Genomic DNA, 15386 nt, shown 5'->3' with positions numbered 1-15386 from the left:
TTGTCGGACCAAGTGTTAGGGGGACCACCTCAACCCCCAAAACACCCCTAAATCGGACATATTTACCGACCTTGGTTATATGGGACTCAAATGAAAGGTCTTTGGGAGTAAAACACGACTTTTGACTATTGCAGTATGAGGCTCAAATAAGAGGGTTTTTAGAGTAGAGCACGAATCCGATGTATATTTTTAAGGACAACTCACCCATGCCCCAAAACACTCCCCAAGCCGGTCATGTTTGCCGATTATGGAAAAATGGAGCTCAAATTTAAGGTACTTGGGAGTAGATCACGTATCTGATATCAACATTAGGGATCATCTGTCTAGGGGACGTCCCACTACCATAACAACCCCCAGATAGGACGTATTTGCTCACCAAGACAATTTGGGTCTTAAAGAGAGTGGAACTAAATATTTATAGTTTTTGGTGCCAATACCCCAAACCGGAAATATTTGCTGACTTCTGCAATGAGGAGTTTAAATGATATTAGAAAACAAATTTCATATCCAATTTTGAGGCCAATGGCAATATGAGGTTTAAATAAATGATATATATATATATATGAGAATAGAGCACGTTGGTGACATATTTTCCGGGCTTAGTGCTTGGGGGATCAACCCAATCCCCAAAACACCCCTAAATCGGGCATATTTACCGACCATGTCACTGAGGAGGTATTGGGAGGTAGAACAAGAATTGATACCCACTTTTGGGACCAATTTTCTGGCCACCACTTCCCTAAAATACCCCACAAACAGCAATTTTTTTCCTGACCACCGCAATATGGGGCTTAAATAAAGGTATTTGGGAGTAGAATACGAATTTGATATCCAAATGTAGGACCATGTATTTAGGGCATCACCCCTTTCCCAAAACACCCCCCATAGGGTAAACATTTTTCGACCATGCCAATATGTGGCTCAAATAAAAGGTATTTGAGATTAGAAAACGAATTTGATAACCTATTTTGGATGTGCTTGGGGGACGCCTCATCGTGTAAACTCCCCTAAACCAATGGTAATATGAGGTTTAAATAAATGGTATTTGAAAGAAGAGCAGGATGCTGATATTTTTTCAGGGCCAAGTGTCTGTGGGACCACCTCACCCCCGAGAACACCCCTAAATCAGATATCATGAGAATATCGGGCTGGAATAAAGTATTTTAAGAATGGAGTACACCTTACATCCAAACTTAAATTCGTAGACCAATGAAGATTATATGGCGATATACTATTTTCGTATTTCACTATAAGCTCTTTAATTGTCGAAAATAAATATTCCAAGGAAAATTTTGCTCCATATAAAATAAAAGAAGGCGCAGTGGAGCGGGCCCGGGTCAGCTAGTACATTATAAATGCCAACACTGTCACTTATAAGAGCATATCTTGTTGTGTTGGTATCACAAATAAAATAAATAAACTAAAAATCAAGAGAACTAAAACCATTCTTCCTCAAGGGAAATGATAATTAAACCATCCTTCATCAAAAGAGAGGGTACTGAAGCCATTCTGTTCCAAGGGAAAGGGTATTGAAATCACCCTTCGCTAAGGAAAAAAATACTAAAGGCATCCTTCCATAAGGGAAAGGGTTTTGAAAACATCCTTCCTCAGGAAATAGGGTACTCCATCCTTCCTCTAGGGAAAGTCTAGAAAACCACACTTTCGACCCTTCCTCGTGGGTAAGAATTCCAAATTTTGTCCATGAACATTCCACTTAGCAACATGGGCAAACTTCTCATGTATCAATGAGTGCAGTCCGATTCAAGTTGTTTAAGCGCAATGATAAAGGGACCGTTTTTAAAGCCGAGTCAGAAGGGCGTGCCGCAGTGCGACACCTCTTTGAAGAGAAATTTTTACATGGCATAGTACCTAAAAAACCAGGATTCAAAACCAGGCGTTCAGTGACATAAGCGGACATGCTAACCTCTGCGCTACGGTGGCCTCTAAAACCAGCTTACCGCAATGGAATATATACTTAAACCCTAAACCTTAACCCTTAAACTTTCCCTATTTAAAGGGAAAATTTACTTAAACTACCCAATTCAAAGGGAAAATGTACTAAAACTATCCTTTCCCATAGAAAAATATTCTTAAACTATCCTTTCCCATAGGAAAATATTCTTAAACTACCCTTTACCAAGGGAGAACATACGTAAAGTACCTTTCCCCTAGGGAAAGTATACTTAAACTACCCTTCCCTATGGGAAAGAGTATATAAACCACCCTTCACTACTTAAACCACCCTTTCCAAAGGGAAAGGGTACATTAACTAACCTTTTCTAGGGAAAGGTTGCATAAACTACTCTTACCTAGGGAAACTACCCTTTCTTAAGAGAAAGGGTACATAAACTACCCTTTCTTAAGAGAAAGGGTACTTAAACTACCCTTTCCTAAGGGAAGGGTATTTAAACCAATCTTTCCTAGGGAAAGGATACTAAAACTACCTTTTCTAGGGAAAGGGTACTAAAACTACCCTTTCCTTGGGAAAGGATACTAAAACTACCCTTCCCTGGGGAAAAGGGTACCAATACTACCCTTTCCTCAGGAAAGAGGTACTTAAACTACACTTTCCTAGGTGAAAGGGTACTTAAATTAACCTTTCGTAGGGGAAAGGGTACTTAAAATATCCTTTTCTAGGGGAAAGGGTACTTAAACTACCCGTTGCTGGGGATAATTAATTAATTCAATTACCTTTTCCTAGATGTAAGGGTACTTAAACTACTCTTTCCTAGGGGAAAGGGTACTTCAACTACGCTTTCCTAAAGAAAAGAGTGCTAAAACTACTCTTTCCTAGGGGAAAGGGTACTTAAACAACCCTTTCAATAGAGGCTACTAAAACCACTATTCACACAGGAAAATTGTGTTAAAAACCACCCCTCCAATGAGAAAAGGGTAATAAAGGCAACTTCTCTCTGGAAGATAGTTTTAAAAGAACGCTTCCCACCGGAAAAAGGTACAAAAAGAATCCTTCCATGAAAAGTCTACTAATAGCACTCTTTCCTTCGGGAAACGGTACTAAAACCACACTTTCCTTAGGGAAAGGGTACCAAAAATATCCTTCCGTTAGGGAATGGGCTAAAACTACCCTAAGGATAGGGCACTAAAACCACCCTTTCCACAGAGTAAAGTTAATCCTATGGATTAACTTTAACCCCCTCCCAAAAGGGAAAGGGATTTGAACTAACCTCCCCAAAAGGAAAGGGAATTTTAACACTCTCCCCAAAGGGAAAGGGTATTGAAACTACCCTCCCCAAAGGGAAAGGATTTTTAAGCTACCCTCCCCAAAGGGAAAGGGTATTTATACTACCCTCCCCCAAGGGAAATGGTTTTTAAACTACCCACCGAGAAAGATAATTCTAAAGATCGTATCTCGATTCGGTTTCGATTTCCAAGATTTTTTCAGCTTTACTTTCGCATTTATACCACCAAACTGTGGCGGTATCCGTCCTTCTTTTGCATGCTGTGCTTCTTCAGCCTAAATGGCACCTAGGCCGCACAGTTTCGAATATGGACATTAATAGATTACATAGTAAGCATCGCCTGGTGTGGGAATCACAATGCTCTCGTGATTTCGAAAAAACATTCTGTCGAAGAGATGTCTTGATCTATCACATCACTTCTTGGAGGGCCCACTTCATGGGCGTGCATACCTTTAGGTATGCTCTTTATGCCTCTTGAAGTTATTCGGTGTCATTTTTTCTCTGACGACGACGAGTTTTTTTCACTGTTTTGGTTAAAAACTATTACTGATAGGTTTACTTTTTGCCTTCATGTTTATAAAGACCATTCTTGACTTCTCTATATGCTGTTGGTATGTAGTATAATGCCCTGTCTCCAATAATGGCGGGACAATTCCAAAGGATTCCTATCTTGGTGTCGTGAGAATACTATCCGGTCCGATCGATTAAATCGGCTTCAAATTGCGAACTGACAACACCATCTTATATTTTTTGATCATGTCCCCGATGGTATCAACTGCAGAGGGAGTGGCAGGGTTGCCAGTATTTTCCCGTCAATTGTCCCCAAAAATCCCCAATTACAAGGGAAAATCCCCAAACAATTTCGACAGGTTTTAAATATATTCTAGCTGAACCCGGCCCGCTTCGCTGCGCTTCCTTTTACACCATATGAATTATAACTTTCTTTTCAATTACTCTTCTCTGCATTCACTAAGCTACGTACATATTTTGCGGCCATGTTTTTATAGATCTTTTAGAGTATTGTGAAAGCTTGTCCATGGGTAGGAGGGTTAAAAAAATAAAACCGAAACAAGTCAAAGGTTAGTTCCTTCTTTTTATTTATTCGAAGGACAGAGAACTTGTCAAAACAGTAGTGAAAGGCATATGATCAACTTTGAACACACTCTCCTGTACCTCTCTCTTTTTATATCCACCACCGTAGGATAGGGGGTATATTCATTAAGTCATTCCGTTTGCAACACATCGAAATATCAATTTCCGACCCTACAAAGTATATATATTTGGGATCGTTCTAAGACGACTTAACGATGTCCGTATGTCTGTCCGTCCATCTGTTGTAATCACTCTAGAGCTTTCAAAAATAGAGATTTTGAGCTAAAATATCCATATTTGGATATAACTGCTATATAGACCGATTTTCCGGTAAAGGAAAATAAAAACTTTATTTTTCATCCGATTTTGCTAAAATTTGAAACAGGAAGTAGCTTAAGAATTAACGACAACTGACCCAAATATGGTTCAGATCGAACTATATTTAGATATATCTACCATATAGACCGATATCCCATAAAAGCTTTATTTATTACCCGATTTCGCTGAAATTTATAACAGTGGATTATTTCAACCCTCCCGATTTTTGACTTGGATTAGTCCGTATACAGATATAGCTGTCATATAGACCGATTTCCCCATAAAGGGTCTGAAGCCCATAAAAGCTTCATTTTTTACAAGATTTCGCTGAAATGTAAAGCAGTAGGTTATTTTATGCCTCCTGACACCCGACCTAAATTTGGTTCAGATCGGACTATATTTAGATATAGCTGCCATATAGACCGATCTGCCGATAAGGGGTCTGAAGCCAATAAAAGCATTATTTATTAACCGATTTCGCTTAAATTTTAAACAGCGAGGTACTCTTAACCTCCTGACATCCGACCTATATTTGGTTTAGATCAGACTATATTTAGATATAGCTGCCATATAGACCGATCTGCCGATAAGGGATCTGAAGCCAATAAAAGCTTTATTTGTTACCCGATTTTGCTGAAATTTGAAACAGTGAGTAGGTTAAGAACCTAGATGTAGCTGCCATATAGAGCGATCTTCCGATAAGGGGGCTGAAGATTATAAAAGCTTTATTTATTACCCAATTTCGCTGAAATTTTAAACAGTGAGTTCTTCTGAGCCTTACGATATCCGACCTTAATATGGTTCAGATCGGTGTATAATTGGATATATCTGCCAAAAAGACCAATATTTTGTTCTACAAAGTTGAATAGTTACATACTCACTGTCCATGCCGAATTTGGGTGCTTAAGTTATCCAATTTTCACCGGATTGTGACGAAATGGGGTTTACATATAGACCCGAGGTGGTGGGTATCCAAATCTTGGCCCGGCCGAACTTAATGCCTTTTTACGCATTTTTTGTTCGGGTTTGCTTTCCTATTCAAATAATGTCTACTCCTCAATAGATGGCGCTGAATTTATTGTTGGTGATGCTCGCTGTTGATTCCCATCACATTGTCATCGTTTTGTCTATTTTTGAATTCAATCGAATTTCCACTTATGTCGGCTTATCTAATGTCACCGTTGCGCATGGGTAAGCATCTTCGGCTTACCCATGGCATAAATATAAAACAAGTAAAAAGGCGTTAAGCTCGGCCGGGCCGAACTTTGGATACCCACCACCTCGGGTATATATGTAAACCATCTTTCATCAAAATTCGGTGAAAATTTCATACCTTATACTCATATACCTCATACCGATTTGAACTATATACGACACGGATGTCGAAAAGCCGAACATAAGTCACTGTGTCAAATTTCAGTGAAATCGGATTATAAATGGGCCTTTTATGGGGCCAAGACTTTAAATCGAGATATCGGTCTACATGGCAGCTATATCCAAATCTGGACCGATTTGGGCCAAGTTGCATAAACATGTCGAAGAGCCTAACACTAAGCACTGTCCCAAATTTCGGCGAAATCGGACAATAAATGCCTCTTTTATGGAACCTAAACCTTAAATCGAGAGATCGGTCTATATGGCAGCTATATGCAAATCTGGACCGATCTCAGCAAAATTGAAGAAGGACGTCGAAGAGCCTAACCAAACTCACTGTGTCAAATTTCAGCGACATCGGACAATAAATGCGTCTTTTATGGCCCAAAACCTAAAACCTAGATATCGGTCTATTTGGCAGCTATATCCAAATCTGGACCGATCTGTGCGATATTGCAGAAGTATGTCAACGGGCTTAACTTAACTCACTGTTCCAAATTTCGGCGACATCGGACAATAAATGAGAATTTTATGGGCCCAAAACAATAAATCAAGAAATCGGTCTATATGGCAGCTATATCCAAATCTGAACCTATCTGGACCAAATTGAAGAAATATGTCAAAGGGCCTAACACAACTCACTGTCCTAAATTTCAGCAAAATCGGATAATGAATGTGGCTTTTATGGGCCTTACACCATAAATCGGAGGATCGATCTATATGGCAGCTATATCCAAATATGGACCGATCTGAGCCAAACTAACAAAGGATGTCGACGACCCTTATATAATTCACTGTCACGAATTTCATCAAAATCGGATAATAAATGTGGCTTTTGTGGGCCTAAGGCCCTTAACCGGATGATCGGTCTATATGGCAGCTATATCCAGCTATATCCAAATCTGAACCGATCTGGGCTAAATTGACAAAGGATGACGAAGGGCCTAACACAACTCACTGTCCCAAATTCAGCGAAACCGGATAATAAATGTGGCTTTTATGGGCCTTAGACCCTAAATCGGAGGATCGGTCTATATGGCAGCTATATTCAAATCTGGACCGATCTGAGCCAAATTGATGAAGGATGTCAAATGGTCTAACGCAACTCACTGCCCCAAATTTCAACAAAATCGGATAATAAATGTGTCTTTTATGGGCCTAAGACCCTAAATCGCAGGATCGGTCTATATGGCAGCTATATCCAAATCTGTACCGATCTGAGCCAAATTGACGAAGGATGTCGAAGGGCCTAACACAAATCCCTGTCCCGAATTTCAGCAAAATCGGATAATAAATGTGGCTTTTATGGGCTTTAGACCCTAAATCGCAGGATCGGTCTATATGGGGGCTATATCAAGATATAGTCCGATATAGCCCATCTTCAAACTTACCCTGCTTATGGACAAAAAAATACTCTGTGCAAAGTTTCAGCTCAATATCTCTATTTTTGAAGACTGTAGCGTGATTTCAACAGACAGACGGACAGACGGACTGACATGTCTAGATCGTCTTAGATTTTCACGCTGATCAAGAATATATATATTTATAGGGTCGGAAATAGGTATTTCGATGTGTTGCAAACGGAATGACAAAATGAATATACCCCCATCCTTCGGTGGTGGGTATAAAAATGAATATACCCCCATCCTTCGGTGGTGGGTATAAAAATGTTCAGCACTGGATATTCCTTCAATAATAGTTGCGACAATAATCATTATCCATTTAAGACTTCAGTAAAAAACTTGCGGCCTAGACCACTAGATTTGTTTTTTTATACCCTCCACCATAAGATGGGGGGTATACTAATTTCGTCATTCTGTTTGTTACTACTCGAAATATTCGTCTGAGACCCCATAAAGTATATATATTCTTGATCGTCGTAACATTTTATGTCGATCTAGCCATGTCCGTCCGTCCGTCCGTCTGTCTGTCGAAAGCACGCTAACTTCCGAAGGAGTAAAGCTAGCCACTTGAAATTTTGCAGAAATACTTCTCATTAATGTAGGTCGGTTGGTATTGTAAATGGGCCATATCGGTTCATGTATTGATATAGCTCTCATATAAACCGATCTTGGGTCTTGACTTCTTGAGCATCTAGAGGGCGCAATTCTTATCCCATTTAGATGAATTTTGGCACTAAGTGTTTTGTTATGATATCCAACAACTGTGCCAAGTATGGTTCAAATCGCTCCATAACCTGATATAGCTGCCATATAAACCGATCTTGGGTCTTGACTTCTTGAGCCTCTAGAGTGTGCAATTCTTGTCCGATTGGAATGAACTTTTGTAGGACGTGTTTTTTGTTACAATATCCAACAACTGTGTCAAGTATGGTTCAAATCGGTCTATAACCTGATATAGCTGTCATATAAACCGATCTTGGGTCTTGACTTCTAGAGCCTCTAGAGGGCGCAATTCTTATCCGATTGGAATGAAATTTTGTACGACGGATTCTCTCATGACCATTAACATACGTGTTTATTATAGTCTGAATCGGTCTATAGCCCGATTCAGCTCCCATATAAATCGATCTCTCTATTTTACTTCTTGAGCCCACAAAGAGCGCAATTCTTATTCGAATTGGCTGACATTTTACACAGGTCTCAACATATAATTTAATTGTGGTCCAAACCGGACCATATCTTGATATCGCTCTAATAGAAGAGCAAATCTTTTCTTATATCCTTTTTTTTGCCTAAGAAGAGATGCCGGGAAAAGAACTCGACAAATGCGATCCATGGTGGAGGGTATATAAGATTCGGCCAGCCCGAACTTATCACGCTTTTACTTGTTTTCTTTTTGTACCCTCCATCATAAATTAATTTCATCATTCCGTTTGTAAAGCATCGAAATATTCATCTGAGACCCAACAAAGTATATCTGCCATATAAACTGATTTTAGATCTTGACTTCTTTGGCCCCTAAACGCCTCAATTCTTATTCGATTTGTCTCAAATTTTTATAAGATGTTTTGCTATGACTTTCAACATCTGTGCTAAGTATGGTTCAAACTTGGTTAAAACTTCATATAGCTCCCATTGAAACCGATCTCCTAATTTGACTCTTTCAGCTTCTAGGGGGCGCAATTCTTAAGCGATTTGACTAAACATTATTTCAAGGACGTCTCCTATGACCTTCCAATAAGGTCTGAATCGGTCCATAACCTGATACAGCTTCCATATGAACCGATCTCTTGATTTTAATTCTTAAGCTACTATAGGGCTCAATTCTTATATAATTTATAATGAAATTTTGCACAATGGCATCTATTGTGGTCTCCAACAGCCAAACCAAGCATGGTCCGAAATTGTTGATAACCTGAAATAGCTCCAATAGCTTTGCAATTTTTATACCCTCCACCATAAGATGGGGGTATACTAATTTCGTCATTCTGATTGTAACTACTCGAAATATTCGTCTTAGACCCCATAAAGTATATATATTCTTGATCGTCGTGAAATTTTATGTCGATCTAGCCATGTCCGTCCGTCTGTCTGTCCGTCCGTCCGTCCGTCCGTCTGTCCGTCCGTCCGTCTGTCTGTCCGTCCGTCCGTCCGTCCGTCCGTCTGTCCGTCCGTCCGTCTGTCTGTCGAAAGCACGCTAACTTCCGAAGGAGTAAAGCTAGCCGCTTGAAATTTTGCACAAATACTTCTTATTAGTGTAGGTCGGTTGGTATTGTAAATGGGCAATATCGGTCCATGTTTTGATATAGATGCCATATAAACCGATCTTGGGTCTTGACTTCTCGAGCCTCTAGAGTGCGCAATTCTTATCCGATTGGGATGAAATTTTGCACGACGTGTTTTGTTATGATATCCAACAATTGTGCCAAGTATGGTTCAAATCGGTTCATAACCTGATATAGCTGCCATATAAACCGATCTTGGGTCTTGACTTCTTGAGCCTCTGGAGTGCGCAATTCTTACCCGATTGGAATGAAATTTTGCACGACGTGTTTCGTTATTATATCCAACAACTGTGCCAAGTATGGTTCAAATCGGTTCATAACCTGATATAGCTGCCATATAAACCGATCTTGGGTCTTGACTTCTTGAGCCTCTAGAGTGCGCAATTCTTATCCGATTGGAATGAAATTTTACACGATGTGTTTACTTATGATATCCAATAACTGTGTCAAGTATGGTTCAAATCGGTCCATAACCTTATATAGCTGTCATATAAACCGACCATGGGTCTTGACTTCTTGAACCTATAGAGGGCGCAATTCTTATCCAATTTGAATGAATTTTGGCACGTAGTATTTTGTTATGATATCCAACAACTGTGCCAAATATGGTTCAAATAGGTTCATAACCTGATATAGCTGTCATATAAACCGATCTGGGGTCTTGACTTCTTGAGCCTCTAGAGTGCGCAATTCTTATCCGATTGGAATGAAATTTTGCACGACGTGTTTCGTTATTATATCCAACGACTGTGCCAAGTATGGTTCAAATCGGTTCATAACCTGATATAGCTGCCATATAAACCGAACTGGGATCTTGACTTCTTGAGCCTCCTCGGTCTATAGCCCGATACAGCTCCCCTATAAATCGATCTCTCTATTTTACTTCTTGAGCCCACAAATAGCGCAATTCTTATTCGAATTGGCTGACATTTTACACAGGTCTCCAATATAAATATAATTTAATTGTGGTCCAAACCGGACCATATCTTAATATCGCTCTAATAGCAGAGCAAATCTTTTCTCATATCCTTTTGTTTTGCCTAAGAAGAGATGCCGGGAAAAGAACTCGACAAATGCGATCCATGGTGGAGGGTATATAAGATTCGGCCCGGCCGAACTTTGCACGCTTTTACTTGTTTAATATAAAATTCGTAGTCTACTCCTGAATACCTTTCATTTGAATCCCATATTGTTCCAATCGGTTCACTTTTATTTTGGGGTCGTACTTTTAGGGTAAGGAGGAGGGTCCGCCCCTACCGATGTCAATAAATTATATAGCCTATTGCTCCTTCCGGACCACTCCCCACAATCTGTGAAAATTTGAAAGAAATCAATCCAGCCGGTTTTGAGTCTAAACGGAACAAAAAAATTTACAAACCCACAAACAAACATACAAACAAACAAACAAACATACAAACAAACATACAAACAAACATACAAACAAACAAACACAAATTCAGTAAGGGTGTAGGGTATAATGATGTGAACGGATTGGAATTAACAACGCGCAAACAGCAATTAGAGCGATGGCGGGGATTTTTCAGCTCCGAAGGACCAACAACCGAGGACGTAAGCTCCGACCCCCTTAATCACTTGTGAGCCGAATCCCACGCAGGGATGTATCCACTGCCCCACCAACCTGTGATAAAATTGAGGCCGTTTTGGTCTAACTCAAAAACGGCAAATCAGCCGGTCCAGACAACGTACCTGCCGAACTGTTGCGGAATGAAACACTCCCCTTAGCTCCAGCGATTACCCCAATCATCAAATAGGCCTGTGATACAAATGTCATTCCCTCAGATTGGAAGAAAGGAGTCATGGTCACGATCCCAAAGAAGGATCACCTCACCCAATGGAAAAACTGGAGAGGGAAAACATATCTAAACGCAATAAATAAGGTAATGGCAAGCAGCTGCGTATTTCTTGACAGTATTTTGCGGAAGGAACAGGCGGGTTTTCGGACAGGACGTTCTTGTGCCGACCACATCAACTCCTTGCGAATAATCATTGGACAGTCGGCAGAAGTTCATACACACCTATACCTTTTATTCATCGACTTCCAATGCTGAAGTTTCAGTCCGTTTCAATGGAGAAGAGAGAGAGAGAGAGAGAGAGGGATCGAAAAAGGAGTGAAACAGGGGTGCATCTTATCACCGAGTTTTTTTTTTTTGATTCTACTTAATTCCGTCTTAGAGGTGATCAATGCTGAGACAACCTACGGCATTCGCTGGGGTATAAACGACTTCCTTGGCGACATCGACTACGCGGATGATATATTCCCCTTGCACATTGCTGTGAGCACATAAAATCACAATTGGAACGCTTTAATGAAAACGCGGACAAAGTAGGCCTAAAAATAAACATAGCTAAACATAGCTAAGACCAAATTGATGAGGATAGGAACGAAGAATCTGACACTTCTCACAACAAACGGCCATGTGATTGAAGATGCTGACAACTTTTCCTATCTCTAAGGACGGAGGATCAGAAGCAGACATTCGCGAAATTATCAACAAGACTCGAAGTGAATTCTTACATCGAAATTTCTGGCCAAACCGTATTTTAAATGAAGAATTGGAAATAAGATCGAACAATACCCCTGTCGATGTAGAAATTCGGAAAAGAAAATGGACTTGGTTGGGTCATATCTTTCACCGACCGCGCGATGATATACCGAAAAATGTCCAAGACTAGAATACGCAAGGACAGCGAAAGAGGGCACGCCCGATAACCACATGGATCTGGATCCGCTGCACGAAAGGGGAGTTGGAATCAACCCATATATCGTGGAATCCAACCAAGGCTTTGGCCAACAATAGATTTGATGGAGAGAGCTTGTTGATGTCCCATGTTCACACTGAACTTTTTACTATATATGGTAATATATTATTAATATTTATATTATCTAAATGTTTATCCAAAATGACTGCCCAAACATCCTCAATTTTTGCGCTGAATCCCCGTCTAAGTCCGAATCCCCCTAAGTCAAAAATTTAGTCACCATTTTCGAAAATAAATCCCAAATTTGGGGAAAAATGTCCAATACTGGCAACACTGATTGTTGTCTATCTGGTAAATGTGTTTCTATCCGAACATCCATTGTTTCATTTATTTATTCTGGGTGAAAATCCTATCCAACCATCTGCGAACTGGTATCCTTAGAAAACACTTGCACAAGTGCTCTCTACCTTCCAAATCACCTCCCCTATTTGAAACTGTCCAGAGCCCCTCGACTTTCGTTCCAGCTCCTTGCGTGTTCTCTTTTTATACCCTCCACCATAAGATGGGGGGTATACTAATTTCGTCATTCTGTTTGTAACTACTCGAAATATTCGTCTGAGACCCCATAAAGTATATATATTCTTAATCGTCGCGACATTTAATGTCGATCTAGCCATGTCCGTCCGTCTGTCCGTCTGTCCGTCCGTCCGTCCGTCCGTCTGTCTGTCGAAAGCACGCTAACTTCCGAAGGAGTAAAGCTTGCCGCTTCAAATTTTCCACAAATACTTCTTATTAGTGTAGGTCGGTTGGTATTGCAAATGGGCCATATCGGTCCATGTTTTGATATAGATGCCATATAAACCGATCTTGGGTCTTGACTTCTTGAGCCTCCATAGTGCGCAAATCTTTTCCGATAGGAATGCAATTTTGCACGACATGTTTTGTTATGATATCCAACAACTGTGCCAAGTATGATTCACATTGGTTCATAACCTGATATAGCTGGCATATAAACCGATCTTGGGTCTTGACTTCTTGAGCCTCTAGAGTGCGTAATTCTTATCCGATTTGAATGAAATTTTGCACGACGTGTTTTGCTATGATATCCAATAACTGAGCCAAGTATGGTTCACATCGGTCCATAACCTGATATAGCTGGCATATAAACCGATCTTGGGTCTTGACTTCTTGAGCCTCTAGAGTGAGCAATTCTTATCCGATTGGAATGAAATTTTACACGATGTGTTTACTTATGATATCCAATAACTGTGTCAAGTATGGTTCAAATCGGTCCATAACCTTATATAGCTGTCATATAAACCGACCATGGGTCTTGACTTCTTGAGCCTCTAGAGGGCGCAATTCTTATCCAATTTGAATGAATTTTGGCACGTAGTATTTTGTTATGATATGCAATAACTGTGCCAACTATGGTTCAAATCGGTTCATAACCTGATATAGCTGTCATATAAACCGATCTGGGGACTTGACTTCTTGAGCTTCTAGAGGGCGCAATTCATATCCGATTGGAATGAAATTTCGCAAGACTTTTTTTTATTGTTACTTTCAACAACTGTGTCAAATAAGGTACATGTCGGTTCATAACCTGATATAGCTGCCATATAAACCGATCTGGGATCTTGACTTCTTGAGCCTCTAGAGGTCGCAATTATTATCCGATTTGCCTGAAATTTTATACGACGGATTCTCTCATGACCATTAACAAACGTGTTTATTATGGTCTGAATCGGTCTATAGGCCGATACAGCTCCCATATAAATCAATCTCTCTATTTTACTTCTCGAGCCCCCAAAGGGCGCAATTCATATTCGAATTGGCTGACATTTTACACAGGTCTCCAACATATAATTTAATTGTGGTCCAAACCGGACCATATCTTGATATCGCTCTAAGAGCAGAGCAAATCTTTTCTTATATAATTTTTTTTGCCTAAAAAGAGATACCGGGAAAGGAACTCGACAAATGCGATCCATGGTTTAGGGTATATAAGATTCGGCCCGGCCGAACTTAGCACGCTTTTACTTGTTCGTATTTAAAAGCTTTTTATCGCCTTCTTAAGAACCATCAGTTGCGGTAACCATGATTTTAGAAAATCTTTCGTAGCGCAATGAGTGGCAAGATCCACTACGGTTTACCTACTCACGAAGAAGAACGGAAGACTAGGTGCTAAAGCACCCGTGCGTCGTCTATATGAGTTGGCACGACGCCCTTACCATTCCCTAGCACTTCTTGTATGGGTGTACGATAGTGTCAGCTGTGTAATGTTCTATTACTGCAGTTTCCCTATGAAGATGCCGAAGATTTAAGGTGCAGATTCGCAAACTATGGTCCTCAAAACATTTCCAGGTGGTGTCAACTTTGATATCCTTTATTCACAATATATTTGATTGATCAAATGCCTTTTAATCATGTCATTTAATGCCCTTCCGCCATATAATAAATTTCCTTTACAAACATTAATGAACACATTTTATGGCGCATAAAAAAAAGTATTTATGGTCGCTTCATTAATCTCAAAAACCTTGTCCCTATTCGCTTATTGTCCTCATTTCATTGAACAAATTATCACTTACCGTGTCATCATAATAATGCGATGGGCATATATACGTTCCTCCTCACGTCCGCAAATGAAGACCACATCGCAGCTATCTTGATCTTCGGAAAGACGTTGCAAATCATCAATGAGTTGCGGCAGGCCGGTTGCAGACTGCGCATCGCATATTGAGGTGGGGCAGGGCGGTGGAACACGAGTGCCCATAATCTGCTTTTGTTGTGGTTGCAGCAAATAATGTGGTTAGAAGAGAAAATATCTTGGTTGGTTTAAGGTTTGTTTCTTAAGTCTTTTGTTAATTTCTGAATGCCTCGATCGAGTTTGTTGTCTTTTAACATATGATCGAATCAAGTTTGTTGCTTAAGTCTTTTGTTATACTAAACAACTCTCGGCTTACACGTGCTTGCTGCTCTTGTTAAAG

General features: G+C 40.1%; 1 protein-coding gene across 1 annotated transcript in view; it reads right to left on the bottom strand.

The window, feature by feature from the left end:
* LOC131998550 (uncharacterized) overlaps positions 1-15172 on the bottom strand; it is a 70785-nt gene extending 55613 nt beyond the window's left edge. The window contains exon 1 of the mRNA XM_059370993.1: positions 14988-15172. Within this exon, the coding sequence (XP_059226976.1) occupies positions 14988-15172 (185 nt within the window). The remainder of the gene's footprint in view (positions 1-14987) is intronic.
* Positions 15173-15386: the final 214 nt, after the last annotated feature.

Source organism: Stomoxys calcitrans, chromosome 1, assembly GCF_963082655.1.
Source record: "Stomoxys calcitrans chromosome 1, idStoCalc2.1, whole genome shotgun sequence".
Lineage (NCBI taxonomy): Eukaryota > Metazoa > Arthropoda > Insecta > Diptera > Muscidae > Stomoxys > Stomoxys calcitrans.
This window is presented reverse-complemented; position numbering and strand designations above follow the sequence as displayed.